General features: G+C 32.7%; 2 protein-coding genes across 2 annotated transcripts in view; both read right to left on the reverse strand.

Moving 5' to 3' along the window:
* Adamts6 (ADAM metallopeptidase with thrombospondin type 1 motif 6) overlaps positions 1-18,638 on the reverse strand; it is a 297,708-nt gene extending 279,070 nt beyond the window's left edge. Inside the window, exons 1-4 of the mRNA XM_046456198.2 lie at positions 18,499-18,638; positions 15,837-16,201; positions 5,560-5,728; positions 353-567 (exon numbers count right to left, since the gene is read on the reverse strand). Of these exons, the coding sequence (XP_046312154.1) occupies positions 353-567; positions 5,560-5,728; positions 15,837-16,201; positions 18,499-18,595 (846 nt within the window). The 5' untranslated portion in view covers positions 18,596-18,638. The remainder of the gene's footprint in view (positions 1-352; positions 568-5,559; positions 5,729-15,836; positions 16,202-18,498) is intronic.
* Positions 18,639-18,734: 96 nt separating this feature from the next.
* Positions 18,735-24,200, reverse strand: part of Cenpk (centromere protein K) — a 64,342-nt gene continuing 58,876 nt past the window's right edge. The window contains exons 11-12 of the mRNA XM_058583070.1: positions 19,412-19,492; positions 18,735-18,873 (exon numbers count right to left, since the gene is read on the reverse strand). Of these exons, the coding sequence (XP_058439053.1) occupies positions 18,844-18,873; positions 19,412-19,492 (111 nt within the window). The 3' untranslated portion in view covers positions 18,735-18,843. The remainder of the gene's footprint in view (positions 18,874-19,411; positions 19,493-24,200) is intronic.

The following is a 24,200-nucleotide window of genomic DNA, read 5'->3' on the forward strand; positions in this document are numbered from 1 at the left end:
CACAGTAATTAAAGGGTAAGCTGATATTTCAAGTTATAGAAAACATTTTAAACAAGATTTAATAACCCATTAAAAATATATCATCTAAAAAATAACAATAAGATTATCTTTAAGTTTATTTTCTATGGAACTTGAACATTAATAGGCCAATTCTTGGGCTGTATCTCAGTGATAAGAGCACATGCTTAGCATGCATGAGGCCCTGAATTGAATCTCAAGCACCAAAAAATCTCTCTACAATTTTAGACAGATGAATTCTTATAATCATTTATTTCCTAGTAAAAATCTATGACCTTAGTACAAAGTACAACAAACTACTAAGTAAAACAGTATATAGAAAGTTCAAACTTACAATATTCATCACACTCAAAATGTAATGTTCAATATCTTTGCGGCCATGGTAGCCCACCATCATTTTGTCTGCCACTACTAATGTTTCCACAAACCGCTCAATGCTCACTGATCTTTTCTGTCTGTGGTGAATATGTGTGTCATTAGTTGGCAGTAAAGAAGGAAAAGCAGATGATGTTTCATTCTGCCACCAAGGTTTGCCACTTCTTGTGAGGTCTACAATAAGAACAATTAACCAATTCAGATAAAATCACTAATTAAACATACTTATTTATAGATCTTTCATTTAGATAAATTTCTCATAAATTTTCTAATGTATTATGATTTTTCAAAATTAAGAAAGGGAATGAAGAAATGCAGTAGTATCTTTAAAAATTTAAGAATAACATTCAAATACTCATAAAAATAAATCTGTAAATGAATTAATAATAAAACATTTTTCAAATAATCATTTCCTATTATTCCAGTGAGTAATTATATCATAATACTTTTAAACTTAAAATACATACTCTAAAGAATCACTTATTTTAAAAGCAACTAAGGCATAAACTTTAGAAACAGACTAAAGTAGTTCTGGTAAAAAAAAAAAACAACAATGATACAGCAAAAATCTACTCCTAAGTTATTTCTGAGCATTTATTTTAAAGTAAAATGCTTTTATTAAACTATCTTAATTAAAACCAATTCTATTATTTTAGAAATCACAATTGAAATGACTATGAATTAGTTGTTCTACATAATTTTGCAGTAACTATTTATGCTAACAGAGTACACAAAGTATTCCTTTTCCAAAGTCTAGAGATAAGGAGCATTAAAACAAGAGTTGAAAGATTCCAACACAATTTGCTTTAAACCACATTTGGTGTCTATTATGACACATCCTTCAGTACAAAGAAACCTTTTAGTTCCATGGCATTTGCAAACACTGCCTTGTGTATATTCATCTTCATTTGAAAAACTTGAGCAGATAGAGGTTGCCTGCATACTCAGAGCTTCCATATTATCATATTTGATCTGAAAATCCTTCTAACCTTTCTTATTGAAAAAGATAGTTAGGAAAAATTAAATTAATGTATGTTACATAATTATGTTAAATAATACTGTAGCACCAGTCTAGTGTCTCTCCCTTGCTGGCTTGGTGAAAGCAACCAACCATATTGGTGAACCATTGGCAAAAAACTGCAGGTTGCCTCTGGCAAACAAGCCAAAAACTAAAGCTACCCAAACCAGAAAGAATTGAATACTACAAAGATCCATGGGAAAGAAGAAATAAAAATTCTTCTCCAGATGAGAATCCAGCCTGTCTAAGGCTGAGTAGATGGTTCATCCACATAGGTTCCTGACCTACAAAACCTATAAGAGGATAAAGATTTGTTGCTTAAACCACAATGTTTGTGGCAATATTGTTGTGAAACTGCCAAATCTTTCCTGTATCAGTAAAACTCCAATTCCTCCTGCCTAGTCCTCTGTGATCATATAATCATTCATGTATTCAAGTCATGCCCAGTTTTCTCTTTCTCTGGCTAAACAGATTAAGTGTTTAAATATGAGTTTAATTTCCAACCTTTGAACATTACTCCAATGTATTCAATTTCTCTTTATCTTAAGTACTAAAAGAAGAATTTAGCATGATTGGGTACTAAACAGGTAGCAATGTTAGTTCTCATTTGATAACTATTCAGTATAAGGCACTGCTATTATCAACATCACCATTCTCATTGTCATAATTTTAAAACTTTTTATTTTTTTAAATTGGTAGTTTGCTTGGCTATCACTCTATCAGACTACAAATTCTTTAAAGATAAATTCTACATCTTTGTGTTTATGATTGTCCATCAATGACACATTGTATATACCAAATATTATTATATATTTGATATTATTTATACAGACATATGGAATGACTAAAATCAAGAGAGCTCAGTTGCATTTTAAAAACCGAATTAATACAGAATGGTTAGCTCATTATGAAACTATATCTACATTTTATAAATAGTTAATTGACTGCTTAATGTTAAGCTTAATGATCTGTAACTAATATATTTTTAGCTGCACATGAGAATAAAAGATTGATCTGTTTTGCTCCAACATAAAGATTAGTAAAGATACATTTGCTGGACTGGGGTTGTAGCTCAGTGGTAGAGCACTTGCCTAGTATGTGTGAGGCACTGGGTTTGATCCTCAGCACCACATATAAATAAGTAAAATAAAAGTATTGTGTCCATCTACAAGTAAAGAAAAAAAAAGACATTTGGGGGTTGGGGTTGTGGCTCAATGGTAGAACACTTGCCTAGCATGTGTGAGACACTAGGTTCAATACACAGCACTGCATAAAAAAACCAAACAAATAAAATAAAGCTGTGTCCATCTGCAACTAAAAAAAATATTTTAAAAAATACATCTGGACACTGGATTTGATCCTCAGGACCACATAAAATATATAAATAAATAAAGATATTGTGTCCATCTACAGCTAAATAAAATTTACAAAAAAATGATACATTTGCTTTGCTCAATTTAATTTCAGATAGATCAGAGGTGTTAAGAAATTGCTCCATAACCATATATACCAGTAACTTTTTCTCAAAACCAACATATGGATGTCACTGACATCTGAAACAAGATTTTAACATTTTGATCAATATCAAAATGTTTGAATATATATAGCCATTCACAATTATTTAATTAACCTGCTTTATTTTTTGTTCATGGCATTTATTATTTATTGATAGTTGGTCATGTATTTATTAAAGTTCATTTACCTATTTAGTTAACTGTCCTTCCTCACTAGAATATAAGCTCTATGACAGTAAAAATCTTTTCTGCTTTATTTATTTATGCATCCTCAGCACCTAGAATAGCTTTGCACATAGTGCTAAATGAATGTTTATTTAGTAGATACATAAGTAAATAATGCAGGTATAGAGACATAATGTTATCTATGTCGATGGACTAAAAGAAAATTCAGTTATCTCTGGATGCAAGAATAACAATAATTTTCATTTTAATGTTTTTTTTTCTTTTTTCCTCTATTCTCTAAATATTCCAAAGAGAACAGATATTACTTCCATAAAAATCATTTAAAACACATCTATTGAATCTAATTATAATGGAAAAATTCGTATCTGGATATGAGATCATTGAATCTAGTGTCAACAGTGCTTTTATATCCTATATTTTGGTATAAACTTGATTACTCATAACAAGCTAATTGGCAATATATGTCTACAAATTCCTATCTCTTGCTTGACCTATGCTGTTGAGATAGTATCACAATCAAGTTCTTGACCAGACAAGTAACTAAACATAAAATAGTTTTCTCTCCAATGGCATCTAGTTACAATTCCTGGAACTCAGGGAACTACAACCATATTACCACTAATGGGAAGGCCAGTGAAGTGTCTAAAAGTGTGACAGGTCAGATCTAGGAGACAGAGTTGACTAAAAACAGGACTATGAACCTGGAGACAGGAAGCCCCATTAGAAAGTTAGAACAGTAGTCCAGGCAAGAGATAATGAGGATCTGAACTAATTAAACTGGTGTTAGGGCTCATACATGAAATGGATTGAGAGGAGGGTTGTTTAGGAAATCATCTCAATAGTGCAGAGGAGAGATGGGAAGAAAAGAAGAAAATCTTCCCCCAAAATGGAAGAATTTTATAACAATAAAAATTTGTAAGTGTCTGACTCATGCCTAAACCACTGAAAAATGAAGTCTGCTAGAGTTCAAATAATGTATTGGCACCATGAAAGAGAATAATTTGAATATCAAAATTAAGAGATGCCTTTCAGAATAAGATAAAATATTGAAATTTTTTTTGTGTGAGAAGTTATCTTCAAACAAACAACTAAATATTTGAATCCTAGTTTTTAAGGAATTTATTTATATACAGTTGTACTTATGGCCTAAGTTTTATTAAATAGAAGACAAAATAAACTAATTTCCATAATGAATAAACTTATTTCCATAATGACTAATAAAAGTCAATATAAATACTAAATCAAACCTTTTACTTATTATAAGGAATTTTGTTTCATGTTTTAAGTGGATTCAGTTTAAGTGGCCTTTGTCTCTTAAGTTTTCCTATCACTATGTTAACATCCTCCTAACTTCCTGCCTCTAGTCTTGCTCTCCTCTAATTCAGTCTCCACACAGCTACTTATACTCTTTTTTTTTTAAATAAATCTGATTATGTCATTCCTCCTACTTAAAACCTATTAGTGTGTTTCCAGCATATCAGGGTAAACAAATTACTTCATATGGTTTATAAGCCCTTCATGTTGACCTTATCTCTCATGTCTCATCTCTTACAACAACACCCCTCAACCACCATGAACTTCATCTCCATCTCTCCAGTCCACATTCTAATATCCAAGTACATGTACTGTCAGTTTCTGGAATGTGACATTCTCTCTTTTGCTTAGGACCTTGGAAAATGCAGTTTCCTCTATGTGGAACAGTCTAGTCACCGATCATTCTACATTTGCCCAACTACCTTCTAAGGATATGGTAAACCTCATATCTTAGCTGAGAAGTCACATCTTCCATGAAGATTTCCTTGATCAATAAAGTGTAGGTTTGTTGTCTCTGTCATGTATCACATAGTTCCCTAATTCAGTGCCATCGCTATCTTTGAAAACTACCTTATGACTCTTCAAGTCTTATTCAAGTGTCTAGATTCCTGCTACTAGCAGGAAACTAGCAAACTAACTAAATAATACAGAGTACAATGGAACACTTCTTCGTGCAAGTTGTAACCATTACCTGAATAAAATAAGATGATGTCTTTTTTCCTTCAAACAAAAAAAAAGTGTCAAATTTTATACAGAATTACATTTAAGGACTTCTTAAAGAGCTTCCAGATTGATTTAAAATTACTTGGGACTGGGGTTGGGGCTCAGTGGTAGAGTGCTTGCCTAGCATGTATGAGGCACTGGGTTCGATCCCCAGCGCCACATAAAAAAAACTAAATAAAAACAAAAGTAAAGGTATTGTGTCTATCTACAGCTAAAAATATTTTTAATTAATTAATTAATTAATTAAATTACTGGTATATGACAACTTTTAAGAGGGCCTTGTACATATGTCTAATTACTCAAATTCCTATTTACTTTTATTATTAAGTAATTATTTCCTTATTATATTTTCCAGAAGAAAGAGAAAGGGACAATACAATACAATATTATTTCCAAAACCTACACACTCACCCAAAACCCCACAATGAGAGTGATCATAGAGATGTCGTTGTTGAAGGGTAGATTTTTTGTAAATAACATGAGGATGGCCATTTTCATAACTAAAATGCTTGGAATCTTCTGTGGTGTTCTTTAAAGGCTCAATAAAATATTCTTCATCTTCTGTAGCAATAATACCATGCTAAAAGAAAAAGAAACAAAGATTACCAAGAAGAACAATCATTTTAAACATTTGTTATCATTATTACCCAGAGTCAAAAATGAATTGATACTTCTCCTAAATTTTTTTTTTCAATGGTACTGGGGTTTGAGCCCAGAGGTATTCTACCTCTGAGCTATATCCCTCACCCTTTTCATTTTTTGAGACAGGGTCTTGCTAAATTGCCAAGGCCAGCCTCAAACTTGGGATTCTCCCTCCTCAGCCTCCCAAGTAGCTGGGATTAAGGCATATGCCACTGTACCTGGTTTAAAACATATTAATAAAAAGTATCATGTATTATTGAACTCCATAACGTATAAAATGTCCCTAAATCTTTAAAAAGGATATTTAAATACCTTTATGTGCTATGCACTCTACTAAGCATATCATATACATTGTCTACTACAACTTTCCCAACAACTCTGCTCAAGGTGACAGACCTCCATGTAAAGGTTTAAAATTTATTTACTTTTGAAATTGTGTATATAATTTAGCTATATCTTCTGTGTTTAAATACAGCTATGTGATTAAGTTTTAGCCAATTAAAAAAATTTACAGAGGGCTGTATATCAGCCTTCAAATGCCTTATCAGTGGAATTCACTCTCTCTTTACTGCCAACTGAATGGAGAGTGCTCCTAAGATCTAGGAGAAGTTGAAGCTAAAAAAAAAAAAAAAAAGAAGGAACCTGGTCCCTGAGTGACCTCTTAGAAATCTGTTTAATATAAACACTGATATAAGGAAGAAATAAACTTTTATTGTGATAACCACTGACATTTTAAGGTGGAAGTTAAATCAACTTATATGTCCTTAGTTAACATACATTCCTTGCATTCTCATTTTGCAGATGAAGTAACAGGCTCAGAGGTCAAGAACTTGCCCAATTCTAGACAGAAGAAGGAAAAGGAGCTGGTAAACAAAGATCTGCTATTATTCATAATGTTCCATTGCCTTATACCTATTTTCTAAGCCAAGTACTACTCAGTTATCATACCTCCCATTTAAAAATTTCTCTAGCCCAAATGAAGTACCTTCACTCTCCTCTGAGCTCCACTAGAGTTTAGATATCATTTTTTTCTCAATTTATGCCACATTGTTTTACTATATCTCAAACCCTAAAGTTTTATTTAAATTTTATATAACTTATAACTGCATGTTTTATCTTCCCAACTAGACAACTTGCTTTATACAGGCAACATGTTATGTCCCGTTTCTTTGCATCAGAGCCATAGAAAATATCTCATATGTAATAGGTTTCAAATAGAATTTTATTAACAAAAAAAATAAGATGGTAAAATTGACCTGCATCAAAAATAAGAACTTCCAAAAAATAATAACTTCCACACTTGTCTAACAGTGTTTTCCTAAGAATGGCACATGTGAGGATCGCTCTTAATCCAACTAATTTACCCTGTAACACTGGATAAAACACAAACTCTATGGGCTTATTTCCTCAGCTGGAAAAATGAAAGGATTGGTCTAAATTAGTGGTTTTAAAACAGCACTCTGGGGAGCCCTAAGGGTTCCATGAAAGTGCCCTCAGGGGATTGTCCCAGACAACAAAGGAAGACCTACAGGGCTTGGATTCTGGGCTTTAGAATCAGCTGTGCTTTTATTAATCTGTATATTAAGTTTCCACATAACATTTCATATGAGAAAAGCATTTTGCTGCTTTAAGAAAGAAAAAATAGTTGAAAACCTCTGGTCCAGATAATCTCTAAGATCCCTTTGAATTCTAATTCTCTAAGATCCTATTTAGAGAAATGCATGTTAAGTACAACATGCTTGAAAAAAAGAGAAGACATAATTGGAAATGTTCTAACTTACAGATAAAGTTGGAGTCACCTACAACCCACAAGAATGACTAGAGGAATGCAAAAAATAAAGCAACCCTTAGTTAATTCATATTATTTTCACCATTGTTTGATTTATTTACGGGTAACAGTCCCTCTATATTAAATGCAAATACTGACAGAAATCACATAATATGCCATTAGTAAACTCTAATGCCTAAGCATGAATTATTTTACCTGGCAGGTTAACAATGTACTAGAAAACTGAGCACAGTACCTCCAGAAAGGCAAGTTTCAATATGAGTTTTGATTAGAAGGAAGTATAGAAAGAAGAGTCTAAGGTACTCTGCAGAAAGGGTAGAATAATCAGAACTAATTTCACAAATGCCCCACTCTTGCCTATTAATCCCCACAAGAAGCCCAAGCTGCATCCACTGAATTCTATGAGTCATATGGTTATGTTTGTCAGATTTTCAGATCCCATCTCCTCTACTCCTAAAATCACAGTGGTCTCTGGGCAGCAGAGAGTTGAAAGGGCCCAGATAAGAAAGTCATGTTACAGCAAGTAAATGGAATCAGAAGGCAGTAAGTAAACAAAATCTGTAATTTAAAGAATGGAAAAACTTCTGAAAGGGAAATCCAGAAAGTTCGTGTTAGGTATTCTGTAAATCATTTACCCATCTTTTCTTTGACGTAAGTGCTTACATCAGCACAACTTTACAGATGAGAAACTAGATGGAGCAAAGTTAAATAACAAATTCAATTGATTGACTTTGGAAACTACTCTCCTAACCACTATAGTTTTATTAGCTTTTCCTCTAAAGACTGTTTAAGATTTTATTTATCCATTCATCAAATGGGCTTTGGATATCTACAACAGTGAACCAAAGTGTCAATTCTTATCAGAATGCCTCCTGCCTAGTGGGAGGAGTTAGAAAAAATTAATTAATTTGATAAATAAATTATATACCAGATAGTGATAAATGAAAAAGGAGGGAAAGGCTGTTTTAAAAGACAGATGATAATCAGAAATGAGGGCATTATACAAATATTTTAGAATAGATGGGGGAAATTCTCTCTAAAAAGGTGATATTTGAACAGAAACCTGCATAAAGCCACCCAAATAAATGTCTTGGGAGGGGCAGAGAGACTGGGAAAGCAAATGAAAAGGGAATTAGGTAGGAACATCCTTGTGTATTCAAGAAACAGCAAGGAGTTACACAGGCTGCAGAAAGAGAAGAGGAGAAAGATTACAGGATTAGAAAGGGGCTGGAGGACCTGAGTTAAGGTAAAGTCCCAGGAATTTCTGCATGCCTGCAAAAGCCCTGCTGTTGCTTCCTTCAGCATCGCATTCAGCTATTTGCCTCAGAATCATCAGAACTAATTTCACAAGTGTCCCCACTCCCTGCCTATTAGTTCCTACAAGAAGCCCAAGCTGCATCCACTGAATTCTACGAGTCATATGGTTATATATATCATGTTTTCAGATCCCAACTCCTTCTACTCCCCATCATCTAAAACACTTCTGTGCCCTCTCAAGTTCAATCATCAACACAATTTCCTATACCCTCAGCCTCATCTGTGAATGTTTATCATCTTGCTCTAACAAAAATATGAATCTCCCTAAATGACATTCCTTCCTTGTAGTCCTGTTATAGTAGCTGCTTTCTCTTCTACATGTCTCTTACTGGACCTGTAAGCAAGGTTCTTGAGATTTGTTGCCATTTCTGAACAATTCACTCTCCTTCCTCAAAACAAAACACCAGCTTCAAACCTCATGCCATAATCTTCTCCCCTTCTCCTAGTTGCTTTATCTACTGACCTCACTCCCCTCATTCCGTAAAGATTTTAACTTCTGGAGTCAAGGCCTGCGATATCATTCCTGGAATAATTGCTGATTTCAATATCTTCTTATATCAAAAATCCTTAAAATTTGTGATGTGTGTGCACATGTGCCCTCAATCCCTCCAGAAGTCAAGGAGTAAACCAGGCAGGGTGGTGCACACCTGTAATCCCAGTGACTTGGAAGGCTGAGGCAGGAGAAATCTCAAATTAAAAGCCAGCCTTAGCAACTTAGTGAGGCCCTGAGCAACTGAGTGAGACCCTGTCTCTAAATAAAATATAAAAAGAGTTAGGGATGTGGCTCAGTGGTTAAGCATGCCTGGGTTCAATTCTTGGTATCAAAAAGAAAAAAAAGTCCAGGAGTGAAACATAAGGACTCCTTCTATGAATAAAATATTAAAAGCAGAAAAAAATACAGAATTACAAATAAAAGCAACTTTAGTGAAATACAGCTATCAAAATATTTTTTAAATATAATATATATGGTTACTAACACTTTAAGAAGTTCTTTAATGGATCTAATAAAAATTATCTCATAATGCAGATGAATATAAATAATGATTTAAAAATATGCAAAACCTGCAACATGACATGAGTGTGATTTTTATTGGGGATAAAGTCACAGGTACTGCCATTACTATATTGATTTGTACCTATATTTTATAATTGAAGGAAATGTTAAATTTCAGTTAAAAATTAGTAAAAAAAAAAAAAAAAGATGTAAAATTTCCCCATTCCAGTTCACAAACTCCTTGAATTTCATTTATGGACTCAAGTTACAGACTATTAACATGATGGTATCTTTAATCCCTCCCCTCCCAACTCCTTGACCTCCTCTCCTTCAAATATCTTATTCTTCACCTTACCTCAGACACTCATGCCTATGGTCAAAACCTAGACTTCATCATTGTCATATTTACAACCTTCAATAATCTCTATTTCAAGTCACCCATTTTCTATCTTTCCAGCACTGCCCTTCTAATATCCCAACTCCAAGAAACAGTTCTTTTATCCCAATCAAGAGCCTCAATTAATTGATCTTCATGCTTTTCACAGTACTTCACCTCATAGTCTCATTTCCCTCCTAAACCAGCTTCAGATCATTTCCAATTATTTCCAATTCCTGTGCCCCTTTCTCAATTCATTGAATCCCTTTCTCAATTCATTAAACCACAACCCTAATTAAATTAAACTATGCTAGGCCTGCATCTTAATAGCTGCACTTAGCCAGTGAAAACATACCAACTAGTGAATGGTTTCACTTTAATATCACCATTCCTCATTTCAGCTCTACTCTAACACTCCAAGGCAACAATACTAGTTCTAGTATGAACTCTAGTTCATCCAGTATTCTACACTTTCCTGGATAAATATTTCATGCTTTCTTCTCCTCCTCTCTCTCTCCTCCCCGCCCTCTCTCCCTTTACAACCTTGTCCTTCCAACTTCCCTTCCAACAGACAATACTGTACTACCTCCTACAAACTCCCCCAAACACAAGTATCTACTTACTTGCATCCACTGTCCATATACTCTGTTTTTTTTCCTGTTATTGTGCATGAACTTTCTATTCTCCTGGCTAAGAATAATTATTCCCTTTGTGCAGATGATTCCATCCCTTCTTACCCACCAAGAACTTCAGTCCAGCAATTTGCCATTTCTCTACACACTCATTTCCATCTCTATCAAAACAAAACTTTGTCTGACCCCACTTCTGCATGCAGTTACTAACCATTTCTTGCTTTTCAAAAATCCTTGAAATAACTGCCTATATCATCTTTTCTCCCACTCCCTCTTAAATCTACTCCAGTCAGGTCTTTTCCTCTCTTCCAAACTCCACCATGACTTTACCAAGACTACTTTTGTCAAGATTTCCAATGACCTCCTCATTTAAAAAATCAGGTTTTAGTGTTACACATACTTTGACTCACTAGCAGCATTTTCCTTTTGAAATACTTCATTCTCTTGCTTTCCAGAACATTTGCCTGGTCTTCCTTCAAATTTTTAGCTACTCTGTTCTTTGCTGTTTCTGCCACCATTCTCTGACCTCCCTGACCTCTTGGAATACCCAAAGGCTAAGTCCTTAGACCTCTCCTCTGTCCTACCTATATTCCTTCCTAAGCAATTTTATATAATCTCCTGTTTTAATTATATATATATAAATAAATATATATATATATATATATATTTCAAATGTTTTGACTAAAAATATTTTAACATTATAATTCATATCTTTCCCTGAACACCAGACAAGTATATCCAACACCCTATACAACATCCAAAATTTAGCATGTCCAATTGAATTCATGATGTATACCCACAACTTATCCCTCACCAGTAACTTTCAATCTTTGTTAATACCCAAGTCTTTCTCATCTCAGTTGATAGTTACTACATTCTTCTAGTTGCTCAGAACTCAAGCTTGGAATTAACATTTATTTTGTCCTGTTTTAAAACCTGACATCTGACCACCAATTCCCTTTGACTTCATCTGTTATATCTTTTTCACTTAGCTGTAGCCACAGTGGCCTACTTACTGTTCCTCAAACACTTAGATCAAACCTCTGTAATTAAGATATTTCCACCTGGAAATCTCATTCCTCAGATACCAGCATTTCCTTTTTCATTTTCCTTAAAGTCTTTGTTCAATACTTGTTCTCCTTAGTACTTATCACTACCAACATGCTATGGTTTTTATTTGTTTATCTTATTTGAGTCTCCTCCACTGAAATGTGAGCCATATTATAACAATGATTTGGTTTTTGTTCACTGTTATACTCCTAGCAAAAGGAACTGTGCCTATCAGATGGTAGGTGATTATAGGTATTTGGTGAATGAATGAATGAATGATGGAAAAGGGAGAAAAAGCAACTGCAGACATAATTAAATGAACAGAAAGTCTAAGAAGTCACTGGGCTTTTCTAACTACCTAAATGGTCTTTATTATATTCACAGCAATTGAGAGAAAATAACTTTTCATGATGTTAGAATATAATGAAAAGAAAGTTTTCTTGAAAATTAGAAGTATAACCACTCTAACTTTTAAATCAATTGAAGGGGGAAAAAAGCAAAACTGAAAAATCTCATAGAACCTAGAATAAAAAAGGAAAAGATGGGGGCTGGGGATATAGCTTATTTGGTAGAGTGCTTTCCTAGCATTCACAAGGCCCTGAGTTCAATCCCCAGCACCACCACTAAAAAACAAAAAGGAAAAGATGGAAAGAGAGTGAGACAAAGAGAAGCAGAAAACCAGTCCCAGAAAGAGAAAGGGAAGAAAGAAATAAGGAGAGAAAATTATTAAGGAATTCTTTTTAACTTTCTTATTTTAAAGGAGGTTCTTTAAATTCAATATCAAGCAAAGAAGTGGAAAGAAAACCCACATCTAGCCACATGACAAAATTCCTAAGACAGGAAGGATAAAGAGAAGAACACATACACTTTCACTGAGGGAAATATTTTTTATTTAAAAAATTTTAAAAGAACAAAGGGACAATAATCAGACAAGCAGCAAACTTGTACCTGCTGCCCAAAGTAATCAATGCAATTTTTTTAGATCTTAAATGTTTTTCTTTTTGAAAGACATAAAACCATAAAGATATATTTGTTACCCTCTAAATTACCTTTCCCAATTCTACCCACCATAGCTCTTAAGGAAAGTGACTTTTTAACCTAGAATTCCATGTTCAGCTAATTATCAACCAAACATGAAGTTACTTTCAAATAGTCAAGGACTCAGGAATTTTACTTCCTAGGTACCTATTTTGAGATAATTATTTGAAGGTGTTCCTCAGCAAAATCAGGATATAAACTCAGAGAAAAGAAGATGTGGAACTAATTTAGGAAGGATGAAATCCCAAGATAGGACATGTGCAATAGCTCAAGAAATTCATTAACCAGAGGGAACCAAGAAAAATGCTTCCAATAAGATACAAATGTATACCAAGCAGTAGATGAAGAGACTAAGGAACTACAAAATTTGGTCACCCAATAAGGAAATCATATTTTTTTCCTCAATAAGAAAAAAATAAAAGTAATTATAAACTTCAGGAAAACAACATCTGGATACCCATAGTCCAGATAGAAAGCAAACTAAAATGTGACATTATTTAGAACAAGTAATAAACTTTAATGTTAGAAACTTTGTCCTTTGAATGGTGAAATGGTTGTAACACTGAAATTATGGATGAGAAAACATTATCAGAAAACACTAGTGTGATCACTGCATTACAAAAATTTATAATTTAAAAAGAGTTGACTAACAATGATAGCCTTTGAAAAAGTAAGATTTTCTAAAAACTTGTTAACATATTCTACTTGATTAAAAATGCATCATGATTCAAAATAAGAATGAAGGGGAAGGCTACTAAAACCAGTGGGTAAACATATAATGTAAAATAGAATATTCACATAGTCTCAAAATATCTGCTTACAAATTCCTTATTAATCTCAGGAAGAAAACAGTCAAGTTAGTGGACAAACCTGGCAGATCACAATGAGAAACAAAGTGAAACAAAAGGGTATTAAAAATGGGAAAGAAAACAAGAGACAGAAAGTCTTCATGGGGATTAAGGAAAGACGGGTGATACCCTGCAGTCTCCTTAACTGTAAAAAAGAGGTCTCATTTTCAATCTTATTATCGATTTTGATTCATCAAACAGCATCTTTCATAGTTTTATACACAGTCACCTATACTAATGACTCTCAAGTTACTTGTTTCTAGAATTGACTCTTTTCTAAACTTCAGTTATTATTTGCCAAATGCCACTAGAAATCTTTAGCCTGTATTTCTGCTAATTCCTCACATTTACTCTATCAATGTTATTCTCTTCATCTCTCTCTCCAATCCGACACTCCCCTAGCCCTCTTTCTCAATGAGTAACATTTGTATACACCTTGACCCTTTCAGCCATCTTCAATTACTTTCTCTCATTCATCCCCCTTTCAGTTCAATTCTATTTCAATTTTTAAAATTCTTATTAAATATCTGCTATTCACTATGTGCTTCATTATGTGCCTAGGAATAAAATATTAATAAGATACAAATCCTCTAAATTTTCTTTCCAAAATGTGGTTCAAATTCATTCAATCTTCCCATTCCCGAGGCCATAGTCTTTGAATAGACCCTCATTCATTATATTCTCCATATTCTAACTCATCTATCTGCAGTCACTTCCCTCAAATCCCCAATGGAAATAGTTCTGTTTTTTTCTAAATCTCAGATTTTTCCATCACCCAGTTAAAAATAGCTATTGCATAGTCAATATTAATGCCAAATATAAAGGACTTAGTTAATGACTAGGAACAGTATTTATCTGATAATTAATAGCAAGTTTTAGAGCACATTTATTAAAAATCAGTTTTTTTTATGTATAAAGTCCTAATATTGCTTATGGAGAAAAGAAACTAGAAATAAATATGCTCAATACATGTTTTTGTAGGAATTAAACCAAATTTAAAAATGTAAATATTTACATTGGCTCATTTTACTTAACAGTTATAGAAAATGGACTATCTAAGCAAGTTCCCATGTATATATGTATATATCTATCTATAGTGAATTTTTTTTTTCATTGTATAGTTCTTGATAGTTCTTTCAACTTTAAAACTTATTTAAACTCAACTCTAATTATAGAGTTATTTTATATTGAAGTGTATGTAACAACATGGATATGAGATAGCAAGGAAGAAAAAGAATTTCTGAAAATACGATGTAGGCATAAAAATATTTATACCTTTTCCACAAATAAATCTTTAATGGAATATCTACATTTGCCTGAAAATGGCAAAAACAGAAGTAGAACCAGGGGAGCACATTCTGACTTGCAGCCATTACTATGTGCAGCTATAAGCCATGTATTTACCATTAGACTAGAATGGACTCAAATGCCTGGCATAAAATCTATACTCTTGAATCCATTGTCTTGTAAAATAAAATCATACCAATCTCCATATAAATGTTGGGTGAAATTACTTCATAGACATTGGCATAAAACATTTTGCTTTAAGAATAATAACCAAAATTAGGTCATAATAATTTTAAGATATGTAACCTATAAGAGAAAGATATAGAAAAGACTCTAAAGAGGCAACAGTGTTATGGTTTCCTGTCATAATCAACTTATATACAAACATACCCTGAACTCATTATCAATAACTGGGTTTTGCTTATGCATTTAAAAACATCTCATTTAAATAGAAAAACTTAAGTTTAAAAGGAAATCTGAGTTCTCATTCATTCCTCTACTATTAATAAAGAGTTTTAAAAGCTGTCCTTTGAAAAGTCAATACAAACATTATTAAAAGGATGATCAAAACTAAAGGCATCAGAAATAATGTACAATTTTAGAATGTTATCTTTCTACTTAAACCAATAATATATATTGTTTTAATCTAAGGAAAGACATTTACATTGTGAACTTGTTTTCCCATCAGAAATTTAAAATTATAGTATCTACTTACCAACCCAATACAGTTGCTTAAAGCCACTTTAGTTGTACTACGTTGATCTTGCAAGTATCCTGTGTAATGACAGTTGTCTAAAAAATCATGTTTCCACTGGGGTCCATCTTTCCCCCAATATTCTACTGTAAAATGTTTGGACACAAAATTTGTATTGAGAGTCAAGTTTAGGTGAAAGTGCTTGCCATAGGCTGAAAGTTTAAAAAATAACTTAGATACTGCCTGCTGTGGATCAATAGGGTCCATACTCCGTCTTCTCCTTGAGTGTTTATCATTTTTCACAGTAAAGCTGAGAAAAGCTCCATTTTGATCAACCCTTATTGGAATAGTTAGCTGGTAGTGTTCAAGATAAGTCAGGAATTCCTCTTTGTAATCACAAGGCAGAGAATCCAGAAAAAACACATGGAAGAAAAGAAAATTTAACAGAACAAAGAAGCAGCAATATACACAACTATGTCAGTTAAAACTATGCATCATTATTATATGTGAGGTATGGACCCAAAAATGTTATATTAAATAAAAATGAAAGAGTTAAAGTTTAAAATCTAAATATTAAGTTTTAACTATTTAATTCTTCAAAACAATATTATTTTGAAATTATTTGTGAAGGACTAGTTCTCTTTTTTAAATTTCATTTTTAAATTTAATTTTTTAAAACATGGATTCTAAGAACTAAATTCTATAAGAAGTATGAACGTTTTCCATGGAAATAAAAAGCAATGAAAAGTACACCTATGTAAAAAAAAAAGAGTTTCGCTCAGACAAAATCTGTATTTGAAAGTTATTCTAAAAAATTTATATAGAATCTCTATAGCCTTGTAGAATCAGTGGGAATGTACAATGCTGTAGCCACTTTGGAAAACACTTTGATAGTTCCTCAAAATGTTAAACATGGAATCACAACATGATCTAGCAATTCTACTCCTAGGTACATACACAAGAGAAATGAAAACACATATCCACATAAAAACCTATATGTGAATGTTCATAGCAACATTATTCATAATAGCCAGAAGGGGAAATAACCCAGTTTTCTATCATTGATGAATAGATACACAGAATATGGTATATCCACATAATGAAATATCATTTTATAATAAAAGGAAAGCAGTATTGATACAAGTTATAACACATAATAACTGTCTTCATAATAAAAATTTCTTTTCTCACATTATAAAAACATTATGCTAAGTAAAAGGAGCCAATCACAAAAAACTGTATATTATGTGATCCATCTATATGGCACATCCAGAATAGGCAAATCTCTAGAAAGAGAAGTTCAGAATTAGAGGTTGTCTGGGACAGGGATAGGGATTGTTTGCAGCAAATTTGGGAGTGACTGCTAATGAGTATAGATTTTATTTTTAGAGTAATGGAATATTCTAAAACTGATTTGAATGATGGTGGTACAACCCTGAAAATACTAAAAACCATTAAATTGTATACTTAGGGTAGATTATATATGTGTATTACATTTCAATAAAACTATTTTTTTTTAATTTGAAGGACTATTAAACATTTTTCGCATGGGATGTACTAAACATTATTTATCTACCTTCTTTTAATTTTTAACAAATTTTTTTTTCTAATATGGAACTAAGTATAGAAACTGGTGCTTTATCAGAAATTTAAAATTATAGTATCTAATTACCAACCCAATATAGTTGAATGCTTTATCACTAAGCCAAACCCCAGGCCTCTACCTTCTTTTTAACACCTTCCTTCAGGTAGGTTTACCATTAAGGGAACACAAATGTCTATCTATTGCCTTACTGCCTATATATGGAGTTCATCCCACAAATACAAACTCCCATGAAACTATAACCAAATGGAAATAAATTGAAAGACACTGCCTATTTCACTTTTACAAATAAGAGTTTATAGTAAATGCTATGGCTCTGCTGATCTACTTTGAGATCCACAGTGTTTACATGTGGACTTTTAGACATGTGCAATTTGTAAATCTTGAAAATCTAATTCAATAGCACCAAAAAATGATTTGTTGCTAAGGATTCATAGGAGGAAAATCTGAAATGTGTACCTTTCAATAATTCTATAAGGAATAGACTGGTCCATGGAAAGCAAAATGACATTTACTTTGGGACCATTTTTGTTAAGATCATTTCTATGACATAAAGTTCAATCCCATAGATTAAAAACTTAAGGATTAGAATTTTAAAAATTTGAATTTATAATTCTAACACTTTTGCCCACATCTTAGACCTTAGATCAGAATTCTTCACTTTGGAAAAGTATTTTTTCATGAATTAAAAGGGTTCTCTATCAGAATTTATCTGCTTTCTTCATCTTCCTTGGATTCTCTTTGAAAATGATCTTGACTACAAACCTTAGCAATGAATGAGCCTATTAAAACTTAGGATTCAGAAGCAGCAGCTTGGAGGTCTATCATTTACCAAGAAAGACTAGTCAACTCTAAAATTCACAGAAAATTAAACAGACTCTTAGTAGGACAACTTAGAACTTTAGAGCTCTTAATGTTTCTAAAACCAGCACCTAAATGACACAGTAGGCCTCTGTTCCTATCATTAGAGTCCCTGAGAAAGTGTTCACTCCAACTAAATATTCAGAATTTTTTCTTATCAAATTATTAGCAATATTTTTTTGTCAAGTTTTTGTCAAGTTGCAAAAGCATGAGTCCTACCTTGAGAACTGTATGAAAGTCTGTGGTCGCTATGAAATTCCGATGAAGCCATGACAAGGCTCAAAATCCAGGTCAACGTCTTCCACACAATTTCCATAATTTAGAAAACTGGATGATTTTTGGAGGGCTACCTATGTGCTAAAGAGTCAACACCATACCAAAATCGAAGCATAACAATTTTATTTCTTTAAAACTTCTTTCAAGTTAGTTTTTAGATGTTCCACTGTTTAACAGGTTCTTTTTTCCAACATCCTGCACTTTCTTCTATATCTGGATTCATTTTCTCAATCCGAAATGAAAAAAATAATGATAGTAAAGATTTTCATAAGCAAAGCATTAGGCTGATTAGTTACTAAAGTATGGCCATTTTTTAACCTAGAAAAACAAAAAAAAATTAAGTTAACTGAAAAATATTCTGAATGGAGAGACCTTATACATTATTTAATGCTTGCCAAAGACATAACTGGAAAGTATTTTAATATAGTCAAATTAGACCATTGTTATTCTTTATAGTCTAAATAAGCATTCACAAGATTAAATGCTGAATTGGAGATCTAAATGGTTAGCAGGATAATGTCACAGCTACCCAACAATCAAAGAATGAAACTGAAGAAGAATTATATTTTTTTTTAAACTTCGAAGATCACAATGAATGGGTACAGTGAGATAACCTCCTTTTCATAAAATAAAAAATAGACTGACTTCATATTCTAATTCATTATATGTATCTGACAAATAGTTTGTGATTCCATTCCTTAACAGGCTTTTTAAGCCCATTCCTATCCAGAGACTGCTGTGTTGCTTTATAAGGCACTTATCATTTATTCTGACAAAGCAGATCTACAAATACAGTGACATTTATCAGCTGTGTGTGAACACAAACTCAACTTCTAAAAAGGTGAACCAAACTTACTGTAACTCTTGACTTTATTTGCAGTCTTATATGACTTATAAGGCAATTCAAATAAGGCAATTCCAACTCTCTAAAATGTAACTGAAAAGAAAAGAAATTTTAAAACTTCACTTCAGGAATCACAACAGATTTGAAGTTCTATCTCATATATTTTACTTTTGACTAAAAACTCACTTAGAATCCATGTATTCACATTTTACTCAGAATACTAACACATTTGGGTCCCTGATTTTCTAGCACACAGCAGAGAAAATAAAATTTAGGAGAAAATAAACCGGGCACATGGCACCCACCTATAATCCCAGCATCTCAGGGAGGCTGAGGCAGAAAGATCTTGAGTTCAAAGCCAGCCTCAGCAACTTAGGAGGCCCTACACAACTTAGCAAGACCATTTCTCAAAATAAAATATAAAAAAGGCTAGGAATGTGACTCAGTGGTTAAACACTCCTGGGTTTAATCCCTGGTGCCATTTAAAAAGAAGAAGAAGAAGAAGAAGAAAATAATCAAGGAACTAAAACCTACCTCACTAACACCAAAACAGTGACAAAATAGGACAGAAGACTACAAAGCAGTTATAAAATCCCAAAGTAATTCAGTTTGGGGTAGAGGCAAATCATTCTGAACATAGTTTAATAGTTTCCATTGTGTATAAAACAATCAGAAATAAAATGTTGAATTATTATTGTAATAAGACAAACTATTATTAATAAGATAGGGAAGAACACAAAAGATGCTAGGAAGATTTTTTATCCCAAATCCCTAATATATGGGATAGTAATTAATGCTTACTTCTTATTATATAATTTCTCATTTGAAAACAGAAAAGTAAATGAATTAATAATTAAATGAGTAGTGGTTAAAATAAAATCATTTTAGGTATCTAAAAATATCTATAGTTAACTGGAAAATTAACTTATGTGGAACACTTTATTCTCTATGTTGCTAGAAATATTGGTTCTTTAACATATAAAACAATCACAACTATATAAAATTCCTGACATCTGTCTCTACAAGTTATTAAACTGCTAAGCCTTGGGGAAACTAATTTATTAATCAACAAATATTGTCTTACTATATTTAAAAGATGATGTTATAACAACATCAGAATACAGAAAGGATTAAGGGATACGGAGAAGATTAAGATACAATCCTTGCCCTTGAGGAGCTCATAATCTAAAATAACAGAAGAGCTCAAAGCAGACTGATAAATGCCATAATGACATTATAAAAAGTTGTTATAGGCGATCAGATGAAGGAGATGACTTTTAAGACAGAGAATAATAGATTAAAAAAAAAAAAAAAAAGCTTGTGAAAAAAGTAGTATTTGAAATAGGTCCTAAAAATGAACTAAATTTCACAAGTCAGATTATTGGAGGTAATCATTACAAATAGAAGAAATATATTCAGGAAAGTCCAGGTGGCAAGAGAAAAAAATGGAAATAGCAAATGGTATTAATAATAATATAAGTAGTAAATCTGGTTTCTGTGCAGAAGACTAATAGGTAATATCAGGTAAGGAAGTTAAAGGTCAGATCAAAAATAAGAAATTTAAAACACATATTAACTTCTTTCAATCTTAACTCACAACAATTTTGTGACATAGATATTGTACCATGGTAGGGCAGACTCTGATGTCCTCAATGCTGACTTATGATATCCATACCCCCGTGGAATCCCCTACACCACCACTTTGAATAATTTAATTCTAACCAAGAGAATATATTCACATTGAGGGGATATCATTTCTTCGGTTAGATTACAAAAGATTCTTGCTTCCATTTTGCTAGCCAACTCTGTTTTTGTTAGTTTAAAGGAAGCTGCTGTATGAAGACCTAGAAGAAAGGAATTGAGAGCAGCTTCCAGATATCAGTAAGGAACCAAGGCCCACAGTCCAATAGTATGCAAGAGACTGAACCCTGCCCACTGTTATGTGAGCTTAGAAAGAGATTCTTCCCCAGTCAAGCCTCCTGTGGAAACTCCAATCTTTGCCAACGCTTTGATTGCAACCTCATGAGAAACCCTGAAGCAGAAGGCATTAAGTCACTTAGTTTGCGGTTAATTTGTTATACTGTAAATGATAACTAATACAGGCACCAATTTACAGATAAGGAAGTTGAAATTCACAGAGATCAGATTGCCAGAAAACAGGAGAGTCCAGATTCTCACACAAGTCTATCTGGCTCTAAAGCCCGATTTTCTGTATTGTCCCACACTTCCAGTTTGAGGTACTCTAGCTTAAACATTCAATAGTAGTTGTATACAACCAATGTCATATAAGATAGTCATAAATGGTATAGGTTAGTTAATGTGAGTAGTTTTTAGCAACTTTACATACAATTTTTCATCTCAAATTTACTTCTACAATGACTAAATCATACTTTTTAAAGTTTTTCATTTATAAAGAGATTAAGTCTAAGTCACATTATTATTCAATAACAATAGTGAAAAGAATCTATTTACCTTGGTTTCCAATCTACTTACATACAGTATCTATCCTCTAACCATAACCATGAGATATTAAGATATAATTACTTCATTAAAATATTCACTCTTAGTATTTCAGTTGTTTTCAAATCACTAGAATGTCATAATATCTGACATTAAATGAACACTTCATATACTTTAAAGTATTATCTTCCTTTAAAGAGGTATGTATAATTGGTATATGTGAATTGATTTTCTAGTAGAGGTTACAGATTTGTTCTGAATCACTCATCCCTTTTCTCCTGTTTCCCTGGACATTGAAACTAATAACAAACTTATAATCTAGTTGGCTAGATTAAGGGAACAACTATTTTTCCCTTTGTGAAATTCCTGCTCTTTTCAGCTGCAAGGGGGTCACCCTTACCCTTCCTAAAACTGTACTGTAAACACACAAGGTAATTAAGCCAGTAGCATTAAGAGAGAGGGAAACAAAAAATAATGTGTAACTATTTTGCCAGAAGTAGACTAACATGATTTAAGATTTTAGTAAAAAGGATATTGGTGCACAGAACGAATAGGAGCTCTGTAATTAAGCAAACGAGATAAGGTCTTGGTTCCATGGCTAGCTACAGCATCTGGTACATGGGCACTCAATAAATTTGGGGGATTTTTCTCCTTCTCACTTTCTCCCTCCTTACTTTCTTGCAAGCCTTCAATGCTCAGTGAATGACCTTAACACTATTACTTAGCTATAACTGACCTAAAATCAAAACTAACATATCTAACCAGTCTTAAATGAGTTAACCTACTTTCTAACACCTGCTGGGGAGGTTAATCTACACATCATAAACAAATATGTACAAGCTCTGACTTTCTGGATATGGTTTCCAATGTTCAGACTAACACAAAACACTAGACAATCGTCCAGAAATCATAATACATTAACCCTAATAATGCAGAAGCATTATTAGGTTGTAGAAAGTACAAAGGCTTTGAGTCCTGGCTTGACTCCAAATTACAGACCTCTGTGGATTTGTCTTCACATCTGTAAAATCATGATAATGATATCTACTTTACAAAGGCTTGTTGAGAGAATGAATTAGGTTACAGCTGATGTAAAGTGCATACTTCACTTTAATGGCTAAATAAGCTTTAGCTCTCATTATATAGCATCATTTTTCAAAGGCCATCCTCAAAAAGTTTCATGTTCCTCTTTCCCCTAAAAAATGTGAAATAATTGGATATCATGATAAAGTCAATCAACTAGGATGAATTGTCTTTTAAAGAAAGAAAACAGTAAAAAACTTAGGTCATGATAACTGTACTCATAACTATTTTAATTTTGAAAACACTATCAAAACTTTATTTTACTTTGATTCATATATACTCTTTTACATCATTCAAATGCACCAACCAGTAAAGCTAAGGAATCTTTTACCTGCTTCCATGGATTAAATCTACACTACCAAACCAGAAATAAGATCAAATAACTTGCTCTACAGTGATTGCCTCAGTAGTCTGACCTGCTTGAAGGATATTACTTGACTTTTTCCTCTATTATCTTTACTTCCCATTCAAGTGATCTGGGATTAGCCAAGGTAATAATTTCCTCTCATGAACTATTATTATGGAGCTAATGAACATGTGTGACATCCTTCTTGACTTCTTTCATTCATCTTAACTCTGGTTATTTTATTCTGGAAGAAGCAACAATACCATGCAACTTTCAGGTATTTAATTTTCATAGTGAAAATCAACCTCTCATTCACTTTCCATTTATTCTTTCAACAAATATTTATCACCTTCTATATGCTAAGGATACCATTATGTTCTAAAGTATAAAGGTTTTCAGAAAATGTATAAACTTTGTGAGAACAATCTCCAAAAAATGGTGTTATTAACCACATGAATTACTCAAAATTTTATCTAGTAAGAAAAGCAAATAAACCAAAAGAAAAACACAAAACAAAATTTACCAAAATCAAGCCCTAAATTACATATAGTCTCAAACTTTTTTCCCAGATAACAAGGTAAATATATGTTATCTACATTATAATGTTTTCCCTAAAAAACAGAAACAAGGCTTTTTCTCTTGAGGTTAGCTCAAAATGTTGAGAATCAACTTTGTCCTTTGGTAGAACTAAGACAGTTGTCCACATTTACCCCTTCCTCCTTGCATCCCCATCACCACCAAATATTCCAAATATGCTATTAACTCTCCTTAATATGTTAACTCTCTTCATTGTGTCACTAACATCACAAACAGGACAAGATTTGACAGAGAGGCCCATCTTCAATTACTAGTAGCTACTAGTGGGTGATAAGGAAATGAAAAGGAAGTGGTAAGACTAGATATGTGTAGAAA

The sequence above is a fragment of the Marmota monax genome, unplaced genomic scaffold, assembly GCF_021218885.2.
Source record: "Marmota monax isolate L192 unplaced genomic scaffold, Marmota_monax_Labrador192_F-V1.1 WCK01_AAM20220418_F8-fsc00130, whole genome shotgun sequence".
Classification (NCBI taxonomy): Eukaryota; Metazoa; Chordata; class Mammalia; order Rodentia; family Sciuridae; genus Marmota; species Marmota monax.